Source organism: Bos javanicus, chromosome 9, assembly GCF_032452875.1.
Source record: "Bos javanicus breed banteng chromosome 9, ARS-OSU_banteng_1.0, whole genome shotgun sequence".
Lineage (NCBI taxonomy): Eukaryota > Metazoa > Chordata > Mammalia > Artiodactyla > Bovidae > Bos > Bos javanicus.
This window is the reverse complement of record NC_083876.1, coordinates 87,241,697-87,257,544: the sequence shown is the minus strand read 5'-3', so window position 1 is coordinate 87,257,544 and position 15,848 is coordinate 87,241,697. Positions and strand designations below refer to the sequence as shown.

Sequence of the window (15,848 nt, the reverse complement as noted above, 5' to 3'; positions counted from 1 at the left end):
GAAACATTTGTGATTCATGAGAAGAGGTTGAAATAACAACATTAATAGGAATTTAAAAGTTGATTTTAACCTTCTTAGATGACTTTGAGGGGTTCAAGATTTCACTGGAAGAAGTAGCTACAATGTGGTGGAAATAGCAAGAGAGCTAGAATTAGAAGTGGAGCCTAATGTGAACATGGGACTGATTGTTGCAATCTAATGGAGAAGACTCTTGAGAGTCCCTTAGACTGCAAGGAGATCCAACCAGTCCATTCTGAAGGACATCAGCCCTGGGTGTTCTTTGGAAGGACTGATGCTAAAGCTGAAACTCCAGTACTTTTGTGAAGAGTTGACTCATTGGAAAAGACTCTGATGCTGGGAGGGATTGGGGGCAGGAGGAGAAGGGGATGACAGAGGATGAGATGGCTGGATGGCATCACCGACTCGATGGACATGAGTTTGGGTGAACTCTGGAAGTTGGTGATGGACAGGGAGGCCTGGTGTGCTGCGATTCATGGGGTCACAAAGAGTCAGACACGACTGAGTGACTGAACTGAACTGAATGATAAAATTGGAATAAACGAGAGTTGACTCTAATAGATGAGCAAAAAAAGTGGTTTCTTGATATACAATCTACTCCTGGTGACGATTCTGTGAAGACGGTTGAAATGACAACAAAGGACTTAGAATATTAAGTTTAGACTAAATTTAGTTGCAAAGGCAGCAGGAGGGTTTGAGAGGATTAACTCCAATTTTGAAAGTTCTACTGTGGGTAAAACGCCGTCAAAGAGCATTCATGCGAAGAGAAATCTTCTGTGAAAGGAAGAGTCAAACAATGTGGCAAACTTCATTGTCTTATTTTCAGAAATTGCGCTACCCACCGCAACCCTCAGCAACCACCACCCTAATCAGTCAGCAGCCACAGACCTTGAGACAAGACCCTTCACCAGCAAAAAGATGATGACTCCCTGGAGGCTCAGATGATGCTCAACATATTTTAATTTAGAAACAAAGTGTTGTGTATTAAGGTCTGTACATTATTTATTTGCACATAAAGCTATTGCACCCTTAACAGAATTCCGTGTCAACATAACACTATATTGCAGTGGAAATGAAAAAGTTTGTGTGATTCCCTTTATTGTGAAATTCACTTTATCGCCCTGGTCTGGAACCCAGCCTGCAATGTCTCTGAGGTCTGCCTGTATTTACATGGCTTTTAGTCCACGTTTTCCAGCCTAGAACTAACACTGGGATGGCTGCATGGTAGGGTGAACATATGACCTAGTGTTGGGATGTGGTGAAATATACATTTAAAAATCCAGAGAATTTAAAGATCACTCCACAACTGGACTGCATGTTTGTTTAGGAGTGATCTTTAAATTCTCTGTTTCCACAAGAAATAAAGCGTTATCATTGGTTTTATTTAGTCTCATAATGTGGAGGAATGGTGAAATACCATGACTTTTCTCCTGGATTAGAAAACAGGCAAGAAGTACTTAACTCTTTTGCAATATTAATTTAAGGATCAGTATAAAGGGAGGACCTGGTAGGCTGCAATCCATGGGGTCGCTAGGAGTCAGACACAATTGCGTGACTTCACTTTCACTTTTCACTTTCACGCATTGGAGAAGGAAGGGCAACCCACTCCAGTGTTCTTGCCTGGAGAATCCCAGGGACGGGGGAGCCTGGTGGGCTGCTGTCTATGGGGTCGCAGAGAGTCAGACATGACTGAGGCGACTTAGAAGCAGCAGCAGCAGCAGCATAAAGGGTTCCCAGGTGGCGCTAGTGGTAAAGAATTGGCCTGCCAACGCATGAGACACAGGAGACAAGGATTCGATCCCTGGGTCAGGAAGATCCCCTAGAGATGGAAATAAGGACCCACTCCAGTATTCTTGCTGTGAAATCTGATGGACAGAGGAGCCTGGTGGGCTACAGTCCATGGGGTCACAAAGAATCAAACATGACTCAGTGCCAATAGAGTAATAAATTATGAAGGGAATCAGTCAACGTAAAATTTTGTTCCATTGAAAATACACTGAAGTTGTTTCTCTGGACATAGAAAAAAATCCCTGAGTCCTGTAGTAACAGATGTATTTTTCCAGCAATATCATCATTTGTAAGAATAAGGTCACAATGCAGGGAAAAGTCTAATTTTCCAAAAATTAGAAGAAGATTGAAAGAGTTCTGTTTGTGGAGATCTCTTGTTCAAGTAGTCGAAAGTTTCAGTTCAGGGATTCCGTCACTCAGCACCAAGAGAAACTAGGTTTGAAAAAAATAAAGATGTTGAGGAGGATGCTCATCAGATGTGACAAGAGACTCGAGATGGTGCAGCCACTGTGTCATCATAACTGGTAGACAGACTTGGGATTCCTAAGGTCTGATCTCTTGGCTCTAAAGTGAACAGCAGGAGAACAAAAGCAGCCAAGCAAAGACTGAGTCCTGAGGCCAACAGAGCACCTGTCAGGGGCTTCCTGGGAACACCGTCTCCTGCAGAAAAGAAACTGGTATTGGTCCAGGAGGCTGAGGAACTCCTGTCACTTTCCTGGGGCTGTCCTTCCCCAACCTCCCCTCCAGCCCCTCCCTCATTGAGGGGTTCCTATGTCCTCCACCCCCACCCCCACCCCAGGCCCAGCAGCTTCTAGACATCTCCTCCTTCCTTCCTACATCACAGAGTCACCACAGGCCCTGACACCCCCTGCTTAGGCTCAGGACTGGAGCCAGTGAGGAATCAACCTGTTCCCTTTACTCAGGTCCGGATCCTCCCCGAGGTGGGCCTAAAGGACCAGGGAGCATGTCCTCGGAGGAGGGGTGTTGCTTCCTGACAGCCTTGGGGGGCTGCAGGCAAACCTCCTTCCTTCGCTCCCCTCCAGCCTCTGAGCCAGCAGCACACACAGCTCTCAGGACCAGGGTCCCTGCTCCCCATCTCTTCCTGGTCCCTCCTAGCTGGGCGCCTCCACCCCAGCTCAGGCCCACCCATCCCCAGGCACCTCTGCACAAGGCAGGGCCTCTCAGTGATGGAGGCTCTGAGTCCCCAGGAGGCTGGTGACCTGCAGGCCACAGGCTGAGTCCGAACTGCTTCTGCTCCAGGAGCACAGCCCTGGCCTTACCTCTTTTCACAGTCTCTCCTGTGGGGCTCCTGCCTTGCCTGCTTGACCCAAGCCACTTCCTGTGAGAACAGGCCTTTGGAGTTGGGTCTGCAAAGGCCTTCCTGCCCCTTCCTCCTGGGATGAGAGCCCGGCCCCTCTCGTCTTGGCCCCTGGGTGGGTCCCCTCCCCGCTGACACATCATGTGGAGCCCCCATGCTGCTCTCAGCCCCCGTGAGTCCTGCCCTCGCCCTGAGTGCCTGCTGTTCTCACACCACCTACCGGGGCCCTGCCAGCCAGCAGTCTGTGCTCACTCAGGGGACTTGGCTGAACCCTTTAAGCATCAATAGGCCCTCAGCCTTCCTGTGCCCCAGCCACCCCTCACTTCCCATTGTCATCTGACAGTGAGGAGCTATCAGAACTGAGGCCTGAGCTTGTCTGAGTTCTTGCTGTCAGGTTATATGAGGTCTCACTCACCTGGCTCATTTCCAGGATGAGGAGGTTCAGTGAAGGGCAGGGGTTGCATGGGATTCCCAAATCCAGGAGGAAGGGGTGGGAAGGCGTTTGCAGACCCTACTCCAAAGGCTCTAATATGCAGTGGCATATTAGAAGTAGGTCAAGCAGGCAAGCAGGAGCCCCACAGTAGAGACTGTGGGAAGGGGATAGGCCAGGCCTGTACTCCTGGAGCAGCAACAGTTGTGACTCAGCCTGTGGGATTCCCTTCCCTGTCCTCACACTAGGCCCTGTGCCCCCGCCTTCCCTCTGGATTCTGCCCTCAGTACCTCTTCTTGTAAAGGATCCAGGCTACGATGCCCATTATGACAAAACTGACGAGAACCCCAGGGGCGATCCAGGTGACGTGACTGATGGGTGGGGCCGTGGGCTGCACTGTAGGTGGGACTGTGGTCGGTGATGCTGCAAAGAGAGTAAGAGTGAAGCCCTTGTCCAGACCCCAAACTTGGCAAATGCCTCCTCGCTCCCCTGACTCAGGTACTCCTATTATGCAGAAGTTTACACCCATCACATGGAGGCCCCTGAGACAGATCCCCAGGCGAGACGGAGGGAAGAGAGGAGTCCACTCCTCATGGGGCTCTGACAGCTAATGGGGGAGCAGGGTTTCCAACACAGCCACTCAGTCCTGCTGTGACATCAGAGATGGTGACCTGAGGATGGAATCCTCAGGAGCTGACAGCAGAGGTGGTATTGACAGATTTCCAGAAGAAGGATTGGTGACATTTGAAAGAAAATTCTGGAAAGAGGGTACAGTGAAAAATAAATCCCAGAAATCAAAAAGATGTCTACAGGTTTGGGATCAGCAAAAATCCATGTTCAGTTGTCCAAAGGCCTGTGCTGTGAGGAGAGCTATCAGGAAGTAGAAGAAGAAGGAGAATGACAGAGCATCCCGGATCATTGCTCTCCCAGGAACAACTCACCTCTGACGGATCACTTCCTCAAACACACACAGAGACACAAACACACACAGAGGGGTGGGTCCATGTCACCATGAGAGGAGTATCACTTTCTCTTCCTCTTCTCACTTACCCGTGGTCTTCAATATTTCCTTCCATCGCACCATGAAATCCTGAAGCCAACCCCGACAGTCTCCCATGGCGACCTTCTTCAAGAAGTTGGTCACAGCTCTGTCATTCTCCCACTTCTCTTTCATCCATCTGCCTCCAGGGTGATCCACTCTCCAGTGTCCATTCTCCGAATCAAAGTGGAGGATCATTACTCCATTCAAGCCAAACTGCCAAGATCCACTGACGTGTCTGTCATCCTCACAGCGACATGTCATCCTGGCCTGCAGGGTGCGAGGGTCTGCCCCCACCATGGGAAAGAAAGAGCTCAGCCTCTGGGCTTGATAGATTCTTTGCCCCACCTGGGTCCACCTCCCTTGGCCCAGCTAATGTGGCCCTGTGCTCTCCCCAGAGGCCACTCCTTCCACTGGACTACTAGGGAAGGACCAGAATTCAATTATATTTTTTACTTATAAACAGTGAATGTAGCTAAGCCCCTAATCTGGCCCTCCTGTACTTGGACTTTCTAACTCACCTCTGGGCATGTGTTTCTCCAGTGTAAAGTCATGCATGTGGTCCTTGATCCAGTCCCTGATGTCTCTCAGTGTTTCGATCTGTGTTTCCCAGGCCTTTATGGTTTTCACTTCTTCTCCCAATACACTTGGGATTATGATCTTTGCATGACCACAATCATAGGAGAGAAAAACCTTTCCGTCCACCTGGCTTTGAATCTCACACCACGGATGTCCAGGTCTGGGCTGAGGATCGACGGTGAAGTCAAAGGAAAGAGAGTGAGCGTCTGTGAAAGCAAACCGCAGTGAGGGTGAGGTTGGAAGAAGACCCATAGCCCTCCACCCCAGTTCTGTGAGAGCACAGTAGGACTGCAGGTCTAGGCTGACAGAGCAGGATGGCCCGGCCTGCCCTCCCCAGCCCCTCATCCGGTACGACTGAGGAAGACGAAAAGCCTCAGTCAGGCAAGAAACACCACAACCCTGGATATGCCCCATTTCCACTCTGCTCACAAGCTCCGCACGTGGCACTAACCGACACATGCTTTTCCCAGGGATGGGCCAGGCTGGTTCAGAAGGAAAGGCCTAAACCCAGAGGACTGTCAGCTTCTCTCTGAGTGTCCTGTGAGAGATGCAGAGGATGAGGGGGCTGTTCCTGAGGAAGCGGATCACAGTCAGTGAGGCTGGGGTTGGGAAGGATGAGCTCAGAACCCAGAGCTGGGGAAGGGAGAGTTTATAATCACAGGTCACTGGGCTTAGCAAGGCTGGGGAGACATGGTAATCTCCCACTAGGACAGGTCTTGGAATCCTGGAGAAGGGCCTGGCCCATCGGGCATGAAAGAGAAAATCCAGAACTTCCGAGGCAGGTGGTAGAGGAGGCGATCCAAGGCTCAGATAAGTGAATCTGCCAGGGTGGACACGGTATGAAAGGGCAGGAGAGTGTGCAATCCACCAGCTCCATGGGAAAGCCTGATGGACTCTATGGAGCTCGAGAGGAAAGCACAGATGAGAAGCATCTCCAACAGCTCAAGGTTGACTTTTGCAGAAGGTCAGGGTTGGTGGTAGGAGACCGTGCTCCTGTGGGCTTCTACCAGGAACAGGGATGGAAGTTGTAGAAAAATCAGATTCCAAGTAGGGGTGCACTAGGGCCGCAGAAAAGTAGGTGCAGTGGTCAAAGTGATTAGGGAGTCTCAATGCCAGCCAGGGCCTGACTGCAGAGAATATGATACTGGCTCATAGAACAGGGCGATCCTAAAGGCAAACAGATGGGCAGGAACCCAGATACAAACTGTACCATAGAAAGAATTAAAGAAAGACAGAACACAAAGCTGGATGATCAGGAAGCCAAAGGCAGCCATTCCTACCAAACACCTGATCCAGGCCCATTTTCCGGATCTGAGCCACTTCTCAGAAGGTGTCACCAGAGAAAGAAGCCATGTTCTAAAGAGGAGGGTCCTTTCATCACCACATCTAGTGCAAAAGTCCTTCCATTCTTTCCCAAAGAGCCACACGGTTATTTACTGGGGTAAGTGAACCTGCAGAAGCAGAAACTACTCTCACGTTCACATTGCACCTAGTGTGTTTCTAATATCAGGCACAGGAATCGTAGCATCATCATGGTCCCCTAATTGTTGAAGCCATGCTTGGAGTACCAGGCCATCAGTGGACAGCAGTCCCAGGTTCTGCTTACAGTGGTTATCACTGGGTCCACAGACCACACAGCGGTCATTTCACATGCCCTGGCCTTGTGATAGGCATGGAGACCTGAGTAGCTAGTAGATTATCATGGGGTGAAGACTACTGTAGTAGTCAATTCCAGATTCAAACTTCAGACCCTACTTCCCCATCCCCAATAGTACGTGTGTACAACATCCTGGAGGAAATACAGAGACAGGTACCAATCTACAACCTCTCGAGGGCTGCAGGGGTGTGGTTCCTATCCTATCTCCATTTAATACCACTGTGGCCTTAGGTTTCCTGTAATGGTACAGAAGAAATACTTGAGGCTTTGCGGACCCTAGGTCTCTGCTGCAACCTGCTGTCCCAGCACAAAAGCAGTCACAATAGGTGAATGATGGGCATGGCTGGAGCTGCTTCTTGGGCAGATGACCCAGCAGAACCGGTGACATCAGAGGTATCTGTGGCCAGAAAGGTGCTACGTGCCATTTTCTATGTGAAGGCTCACAACACAGATCCCGAGTGTTCTGAAGCTAGGCCATGCCACTTGCAGTGGGGAAAGTCACACCATTTAAACGTGGCTCCTGGTGTGGTCCTGGGGCCTGGCAGAGATGAGGCCTCTGGTCAGGGACTGGGGTTGCCCATCGTGATGTGTGCTCATCAACCCCTAGTCATTAGTTCAGCTAGGCCAGCCGTCATAGGACAGAAGTGGTTATGTGTTTTGGCATAAGCAGGGCCACAAGGAACAAACAAGACCCACATCTCTGGCCTAGATGTGAGCCCAGAGTTGTTATATGGCCACTATCCTCTGCTCACACCTGTGGATTCCTGTACGGCACTTTGGACCAAGGTAGCTACTCTGTAATAAAGAAGCGGGGAGCATTAGCCCATAACTGCTGGATGGTTTTTATTTACCTAATAAAAAGTACTGCATGTTGAAGACAAATCATTCTCAACACTAGTGAAAGAAAGCAAAACTTTAAAGGTGAATCAACTACATTACCTTGTAGAAGTTAAGAAAATAAAAAGCAGTTGGTAGTAAGATTGTTAGTTCAAATATGTGTGTTTAAACAATTTTTAAAACTATTTTGTAAAAATATACCTATACCTCAAAAGCTGCTGCTAAGTCGCTTCAGTCGTGTCCGACTCTGTGCGACCCCATAGACGGCAGCTCATCAGGCTCCACCATCCCTGGGATTCTCCAGGTAAGAACACTGGAGTGGATTGCCATTTCCTTCTTCAATGCATGAACGTGAAAAGTGAAAGTGAACTCGCTCAGTCGTGTTCGACTCTTAGTGACCGCATGGACTGCAGCCTACCAGGCTCCTCCATCCATGGGATTTTCCAGGCTGCTGAAGGGAAGTAGGTAATTTCTCTACTATTCTCTGGTCCTTTCTTACTACTGCTGAAGGGAAGTAGGCGATTTCTCTACTGTTCTCAGCCATGAAGGATCAGCAGACCCCTTCTGAATTGCTCTCTAGTCCCTTCTTACTCCTGCTGAAGGGAAGTAGGCCCCTTCCCTGCTGCACTCGGCCCTTGAAGACCAGCAGGTCCCTTCTCTGCTGCTCTCTGGTCCCTGTTTACTACTGCTGAAGGGAAGGAGGTCCCTTCCCTATTGCTCTCTGGTCCCTTCTTACTACTGCAAAAGGGAAGTAGGTCCCTTCCATACTCCTCTCGGCTCTTGAAGGACCAGCAGGTCCCTCCCTACTGCTCTCTGGTCCCTCCTTACTACTGCTGAGGGGAGTAGCCCCCTTACATACTGTTCTTGGCAAAAGAAGGTGTGGGAGGTCCTTTCTTATGACTCTCTGGTCTCTTCTTACTGGGGCTAAAGGGAAGTAGGTAATTTCCCTACTGTTCTCTGGTCCTTTCTTACTACTGCTGAAGGGAAGTAGGTCCCTTCCCTGCTGCTCTCTGGTCCCTGTTTACTCCTGCTGAAGGGAAGGAGATCCCTTCCCTGAGACTCTCTGGTCCCTTCTTACTACTGCTGAAGGGAAGTAGGCCCCTTCCCTACTGCACTCAGCCCTTGAAGGACCAGCAGGTCCCTTCCCTATTGCTCTCTGGTCCCTTTTTACTACTGCAAAAGGAAAGTAGGCCTCTTCCCTACTCCTCTCAGCTCTTGAAGGACCAGCAGGTCCCTTCCCACTGCTCTCTGGTCCCTCCTTACTACTGCTGAGGGAAGTAGGTCCCTTCCCTGAGACTCTCTGGTCCCTTCTTACTACTACTGAAGGAAGTAGGCCCCTTCCCTACTGCACTCGGTCCTTGAAGGACCAGCAGGCCCCTCCCTACTGTTCTCTGGTCCTTTCTTACTACTGCTGAAGGGAAGTAGGTCCCTTCCCTGCTGCTCTCTGGTCCCTGTTTACTCCTGCTGAAGGGAAGGAGATCCCTTCCCTGAGACTCTCTAGTCCCTTCTTACTACTGCTGAAGGGAAGTAGGCCCCTTCCCTACTGCACTCGGCCCTTGAAGGACCAGCAGGTTCCCTTCCCTATTGCTCTCTGGTTCCTTATTACTACTGCTGAGGGAAGTAGGCCACTTCCCTACTTCACTCGGCCCTTGAAGGACCAGCAGGTTCCCTTCCCTATTGCTCTCTGGTCCCTTCTTACTACTGCTGAGGGAAGTAGGCCACTTCTCTACTGTTCTCAGCCATGAAGGATCAGCAGGTCCCTTCTGAACTGCTCTCTGGTCCCTCCTTACTACTGCTGAGGGGAGTAGCCCCCTTACATACTGTTCTTGGCAAAAGAGGGAGTGGCAGGTCCTCCCTTATGACTCTTTGGTCCCTTCTTACTGGGGCTAAAGGGAAGTAGGTAATTTCCCTACTGTTCTCTGGTCCTTTCTTACTCCTGCTTAAGGGAAGTAGGCCCCTTCCCTGCTGCACTCGGCCCTTGAAGACCAGCAGGTCCCTTCTCTGCTGCTCTCTGGTCCCTCCTTACTACTGCTAAGGGAAGTAGGTCCCTTCCCTGAGACTCTCTGGTCCCTTCTTACTACTGCAGAAGGGAAGTAGGCCCCTTCCCTACACCTCTCGGCTCTTGAAGGACCAGCAGGTCCCTCCCTACTGCTCTCTGGTCCCTCCTTACTACTGCTGAGGGGAGTAGCCCCCTTACATACTGTTCTTGGCAAAAGAAGGTGTGGGAGGTCCTTTCTTATGACTCTCTGGTCTCTTCTTACTGGGGCTAAAGGGAAGTAGGTAATTTCCCTACTGTTCTCTGGTCCTTTCTTACTACTGCTGAAGGGAAGTAGGTCCCTTCCCTGCTGCTCTCTGGTCCCTGTTTACTCCTGCTGAAGGGAAGGAGATCCCTTCCCTGAGACTCTCTGGTCCCTTCTTACTACTGCTGAAGGAAGTAGGCCCTTCCCTACTGCACTCAGCCCTTGAAGGACCAGCAGGTCCCTTCCCTATTGCTCTCTGGTCCCTTTTTACTACTGCAAAGGAAAGTAGGCCTCTTCCCTACTCCTCTCAGCTCTTGAAGGACCAGCAGGTCCCTTCCCACTGCTCTCTGGTCCCTCCTTACTACTGCTGAGGGAAGTAGGTCCCTTCCCTGAGACTCTCTGGTCCCTTCTTACTACTACTGAAGGAAGTAGGCCCCTTCCCTACTGCACTCGGTCCTTGAAGGACCAGCAGGCCCCTCCCTACTGTTCTCTGGTCCTTTCTTACTACTGCTGAAGGGAAGTAGGTCCCTTCCCTGCTGCTCTCTGGTCCCTGTTTACTCCTGCTGAAGGGAAGGAGATCCCTTCCCTGAGACTCTCTAGTCCCTTCTTACTACTGCTGAAGGAAGTAGGCCCTTCCCTACTGCACTCGGCCCTTGAAGGACCAGCAGGTTCCCTTCCCTATTGCTCTCTGGTTCCTTATTACTACTGCTGAGGGAAGTAGGCCACTTCCCTACTTCACTCGGCCCTTGAAGGACCAGCAGGTTCCCTTCCCTATTGCTCTCTGGTCCCTTCTTACTACTGCTGAGGGAAGTAGGCCACTTCTCTACTGTTCTCAGCCATGAAGGATCAGCAGGTCCCTTCTGAACTGCTCTCTGGTCCCTCCTTACTACTGCTGAGGGGAGTAGCCCCCTTACATACTGTTCTTGGCAAAAGAGGAGTGGCAGGTCTCCTTATGACTCTTTGGTCCCTTCTTACTGGGGCTAAAGGGAAGTAGGTAATTTCCCTACTGTTCTCTGGTCCTTTCTTACTCCTGCTTAAGGGAAGTAGGCCCCTTCCCTGCTGCACTCGGCCCTTGAAGACCAGCAGGTCCCTTCTCTGCTGCTCTCTGGTCCCTCCTTACACTGCTAAGGGAAGTAGGTCCCTTCCCTGAGACTCTCTGGTCCTTCTTACTACTGCAGAAGGGAAGTAGGCCCCTTCCCTACACCTCTCGGCTCTTGAAGGACCAGCAGGTCCCTCCCTACTGCTCTCTGGTCCCTCCTTACTACTGCTGGGGAGTAGCCCCTTACATACTGTTCTTGGCAAAAGAAGGTGTGGGAGGTCCTTTCTTATGACTCTCTGGTCTCTTCTTACTGGGGCTAAAGGGAAGTAGGTAATTTCCCTACTGTTCTCTGGTCCTTTCTTACTACTGCTGAAGGGAAGTAGGTCCCTTCCTGCTGCTCTCTGGTCCCTGTTTACTCCTGCTGAAGGAAGGAGTCCTTCCTGAGACTCTCTGGTCCCTTCTTACTACTGCTGAAGGAAGTAGGCCCTTCCTTACTTCACTCAGCCCTTGAAGGACCAGCAGGTCCTTCCTATTGCTCTGGTCCTTTTACTACTGCAAAGGAAAGTAGGCCTCTTCCTACTCCTCTCAGCTCTTGAAGGACCAGCAGGTCCTTCCACTGCTCTCTGGTCCCTCCTTACTACTGCTGAGGAAGTAGGTCCCTTCCTGAGACTCTCTGGTCCCTTCTTACTACTACTGAAGAGTAAGCCCTTCCCTACTGCACTCGGTCCTTGAAGGACCAGCAGGTTCCCTTCCCTATTGCTCTCTGGTTCCTTATTACTACTGCTGAGGGAAGTAGGCCACTTCCTACTTCCTCGGCCCTTGAAGGACCAGCAGGTTCCCTTCCCTATTGCTCTCTGGTCCCTTCTTACTACTGCTGAGGGAAGTAGGCCACTTCTCTACTGTTCTCAGCCATGAAGGATCAGCAGGTCCCTTCTGAACTGCTCTCTGGTCCCTCCTTACTACTGCTGAGGGAGTAGCCCCCTTACATACTGTTCTTGGCAAAGAAGGAGTGGCAGGTCCTCCCTTATGACTCTTTGGTCCCTTCTTACTGGGGCTAAAGGGAAGTAGGTAATTTCCTACTGTTCTCTGGTCCTTTCTTACTCCTGCTGAAGGAAGTAGGCCCCTTCCTGCTGCACTCGGCCCTTGAAGACCAGCAGGTCCTTCTCTGCTGCTCTCTGGTCCTCCTTACTACTGCTAAGGGAAGTAGGTCCCTTCCTGAGACTCTCTGGTCCTTCTACTACTGCAGAAGGAAGTAGGCCCCTTCCCTACACCTCTCGGCTCTTGAAGGACCAGCAGGTCCTCCTACTGCTCTCTGGTCCTCCTTACTACTGCTGGGAGTAGCCCCCTTACATACTGTTCTTGGCAAAAGAAGGAGTGGCAGGTCCTTCCTTATGACTCTTTGGTCCCTTCTTACTGGGGCTAAAGGGAAGTAGGTAATTTCCCTACTGTTCTCTGGTCCTTTCTTACTACTGCTGAAGGGAAGTAGGCCCCTTCCCTGCTACTCTTGGCCCTTGAAGGACCAGCAGGTCGCTTCCCTATTGCTCTCTGGTCCCTTCTTACTACTGCAAAAGGGAAGTAGGTCCCTTCAATACTCCTCTCGGCTCTTGAAGGACCAGCAGGTCCCTCCCTACTGCTCTCTGGTCCCTTCTTACTACTGCTGAGGGAAGTAGGCCACTTCTCTACTGTTCTCAGCCATGAAGGATCAGCAGGTCCCTTCTGAACTGCTCTCTGGTCCCTCCTTACTACTGCTGAGGGGAGTAGCCCCCTTACATACTGTTCTTGGCAAAAGAAGGAGTGGCAGGTCCTTCCTTATGACTCTCTGGTCTCTTCTTACTGGGGCTAAAGGGAAGTAGGTAATTTCCCTACTGTTCTCCTGTCCTTTCTTACTACTGCTGAAGGGAAGTAGGTCCCTTCCCTGCTGCTCTCTGGTCCCTGTTTACTCCTGCTGAAGGGAAGGAGATCCCTTCCCTGAGACTCTCTGGTCCCCTCTTACTACTGCTGAGGGAAGTAGGCCACTTCTGTACTTCACTCTGCCCTTGAAGGACCAGCAGGTTCCCTTCCCTATTGCTCTCTGGTCCCTTCTTACTACTGCTGAGAGAAGTAGGCCACTTCTCTACTGTTCTCAGCCATGAAGGATCAGCAGGTCCCTTCTGAACTGCTCTCTGGTCCTCCTTACTACTGCTGAGGGAAGTAGGTCCCTTCCCTGAGACTCTCTGGTCCCTTCTTACTACTGCTGAAGGAAGTAGGCCCCTTCCCTGCTGCACTCGGCCCTTGAAGGACCAGCAGGTCCCTTCCCTATTGCTCTCTGGTCCCTTCTTGCTACTGCAAAAGGGAAGTAGGTCCCTTCCATACTCCTCTCGGCTCTTGAAGGACCAGCAGGTCCCTCCCTACTGCTCTCTGGTCCCTGTTTACTCCTGCTGAAGGGAAGGAGATCCCTTCCCTGAGACTCTCTGGTCCCTTCTTACTACTGCTGAAGGGAAGTAGGCCCCTTCCCTACTGCACTCGGCCCTTGAAGGACCAGCAGGTTCCCTTCGCTATTGCTCTCTGGTCCCTTCTTACTACTGCTGAGGGAAGTAGGCCACTTCCCTACTGCACTCGGCCCTTGAAGGACCAGCAGGTTCCCTTCCCTATTGCTCTCTGGTCCCTTCTTACTACTGCTGAGGGAAGTAGGCCCCTTCCCTACTTCACTCGGCCCTTGAAGGACCAGCAGGTTCCCTTCCCTATTGCTCTCTGGTCCCTTCTTACTACTGCTGAGGGAAGTAGGCCACTTCTCTACTGTTCTCAGCCATGAAGGATCAGCAGGTCCCTTCTGAACTGCTCTCTGGTCCCTCCTTACTACTGCTGAGGGGAGTAGCCCCCTTACATACTGTTCTTGGCAAAAGAAGGAGTGGCAGGCCCTCCCTTATGACTCTTTGGTCCCTTCTTACTGGGGCTAAAGGGAAGTAGATAATTTCCCTACTGTTCTCTGGTCCTTTCTTACTCCTGCTGAAGGGAAGTAGGCCCCTTCCCTGCTGCACTCGGCCCTTGAAGACCAGCAGGTCCCTTCCCTGCTGCTCTCTGGTCCCTGTTTACTCCTGCTGAAGGGAAGGAGATCCCTTCCCTGAGACTCTCTGGTCCCTTCTTACTACTGCTGAAGGAAGTAGGCCCCTTCCCTACTGCACTCGGCCCTTGAAGGACCAGCAGGTGCCCTTCCCTATTGCTCTCTGGTCCCTTCTTATTACTGCTGAAGGGAAGTAGGCCACTTCCCTACTGCACTCGGCCCTTGAAGGACCAGCAGGTTCCCTTCCCTATTGCTCTCTGGTCCCTTCTTACTACTGCTGAGGGAAGTAGGCCCTTCCTACTTCACTCGGCCTTGAAGGACCAGCAGGTTCCTTCCTATTGCTCTCTGGTCCCTCTACTACTGCTGAGGGAAGTAGGCCACTTCTCTACTGTTCTCAGCCATGAAGGATCAGCAGGTCCCTTCTGAACTGCTCTCTGGTCCCTCCTTACTACTGCTGAGGGAGTAGCCCCTTAAATACTGTTCTTGGCAAAGAAGGAGTGGCAGGTCCTCCTTATGACTCTTTGGTCCCTTCTTACTGGGGCTAAAGGGAAGTAGGTAATTTCCTACTGTTCTCTGGTCCTTTCTTACTCCTGCTTAAGGGAAGTAGGCCCCTTCCCTGCTGCACTCGGCCCTTGAAGACCAGCAGGTCCCTTCTCTGCTGCTCTCTGGTCCCTCCTTACTACTGCTGAGGGAAGTAGGTCCCTTCCCTGAGACTCTCTGGTCCCTTCTTACTACTGCAGAAGGGAAGTAGGCCCCTTCCCTACTTCACTCGGCCCTTGAAGGACCAGCAGGTCCCTTCCCTATTGCTCTCTGGTCCCTTCTTACTACTGCAAAAGGGAAGTAGGTCCCTTCCATACTCCTCTCGGCTCTTGAAGGACCAGCAGGTCCCTCCCTACTGCTCTCTGGTCCCTCCTTACTACTGCTGAGGGGAGTAGCCCCCTTACATACTGTTCTTGGCAAAAGAAGGAGTGGCAGGTCCTTCCTTATGACTCTCTGGTCTCTTCTTACTGGGGCTAAAGGGAAGTAGGTAATTTCCCTACTGTTCTCTGGTCCTTTCTTACTACTGCTGAAGGGAAGTAGGCCCCTTCCCTGCTGCTCTCTGGTCCCTGTTTACTCCTGCTGAAGGGAAGGAGATCCCTTCCCTGAGACTCTCTGGTCCCTTCTTACTACTGCTGAGGGAAGTAGGCCACTTCCCTACTTCACTCGGCCCTTGAAGGACCAGCAGGTTCCCTTCCCTATTGCTCTCTGGTCCCTTCTTACTACTGCTGAGGGAAGTAGGCCACTTCTCTACTGTTCTCAGCCATGAAGGATCAGCAGGTCCCTTCTGAACTGCTCTCTGGTCCCTCCTTACTACTGCTGAGGGGAGTAGCCCCCTTACATACTGTTCTTGGCAAATGAAGGAGTGGCAGGTCCTTCCTTATGACTCTTTGGTCCCTTCTTACTGGGGCTAAAGGGAAGTAGGTAATTTCCCTACTGTTCTCTGGTCCTTTCTTACTACTGCTGAAGGGAAGTAGGCCCCTTCCCTACTGCACTCGGCCCTTGAAGGACCAGCAGGTGCCCTTCCCTATTGCTCTCTGGTCCCTTCTTACTACTGCTGAGGGAAGTAGGCCACTTCCCTACTGCACTCGGCCCTTGAAGGACCAGCAGGTTCCCTTCCCTATTGCTCTCTGGTCCCTTCTTACTACTGCTGAGGGAAGTAGGCCACTTCCCTACTTCACTCGGCCCTTGAAGGACCAGCAGGTTCCCTTCCCTATTGCTCTCTGGTCCCTTCTTACTACTGCTGAGGGAAGTAGGCCACTTCCCTACTTCACTCGGCCCTTGAAGGACCAGCAGGTTCCCTCCCTATTCTCTGGTCCCTTCTAA

At 51.4% G+C, this 15,848-nt stretch overlaps 1 protein-coding gene across 2 annotated transcripts in view; it reads right to left on the bottom strand.

The window, feature by feature from the left end:
• Positions 1-960: 960 nt before the first annotated feature.
• LOC133254155 (UL16-binding protein 3-like) overlaps positions 961-15,848 on the bottom strand; it is a 48,593-nt gene continuing 33,705 nt past the window's right edge. For both annotated transcript variants that reach the window (XM_061428281.1, XM_061428280.1), the window contains 4 exons: positions 5,115-5,378; positions 4,605-4,880; positions 3,845-3,977; positions 961-2,466 (listed from right to left, as the gene is read on the bottom strand). In XM_061428281.1, the coding sequence (XP_061284265.1) occupies positions 2,322-2,466; positions 3,845-3,977; positions 4,605-4,880; positions 5,115-5,378 (818 nt within the window). In that variant the 3' untranslated portion in view covers positions 961-2,321. The remainder of the gene's footprint in view (positions 2,467-3,844; positions 3,978-4,604; positions 4,881-5,114; positions 5,379-15,848) is intronic.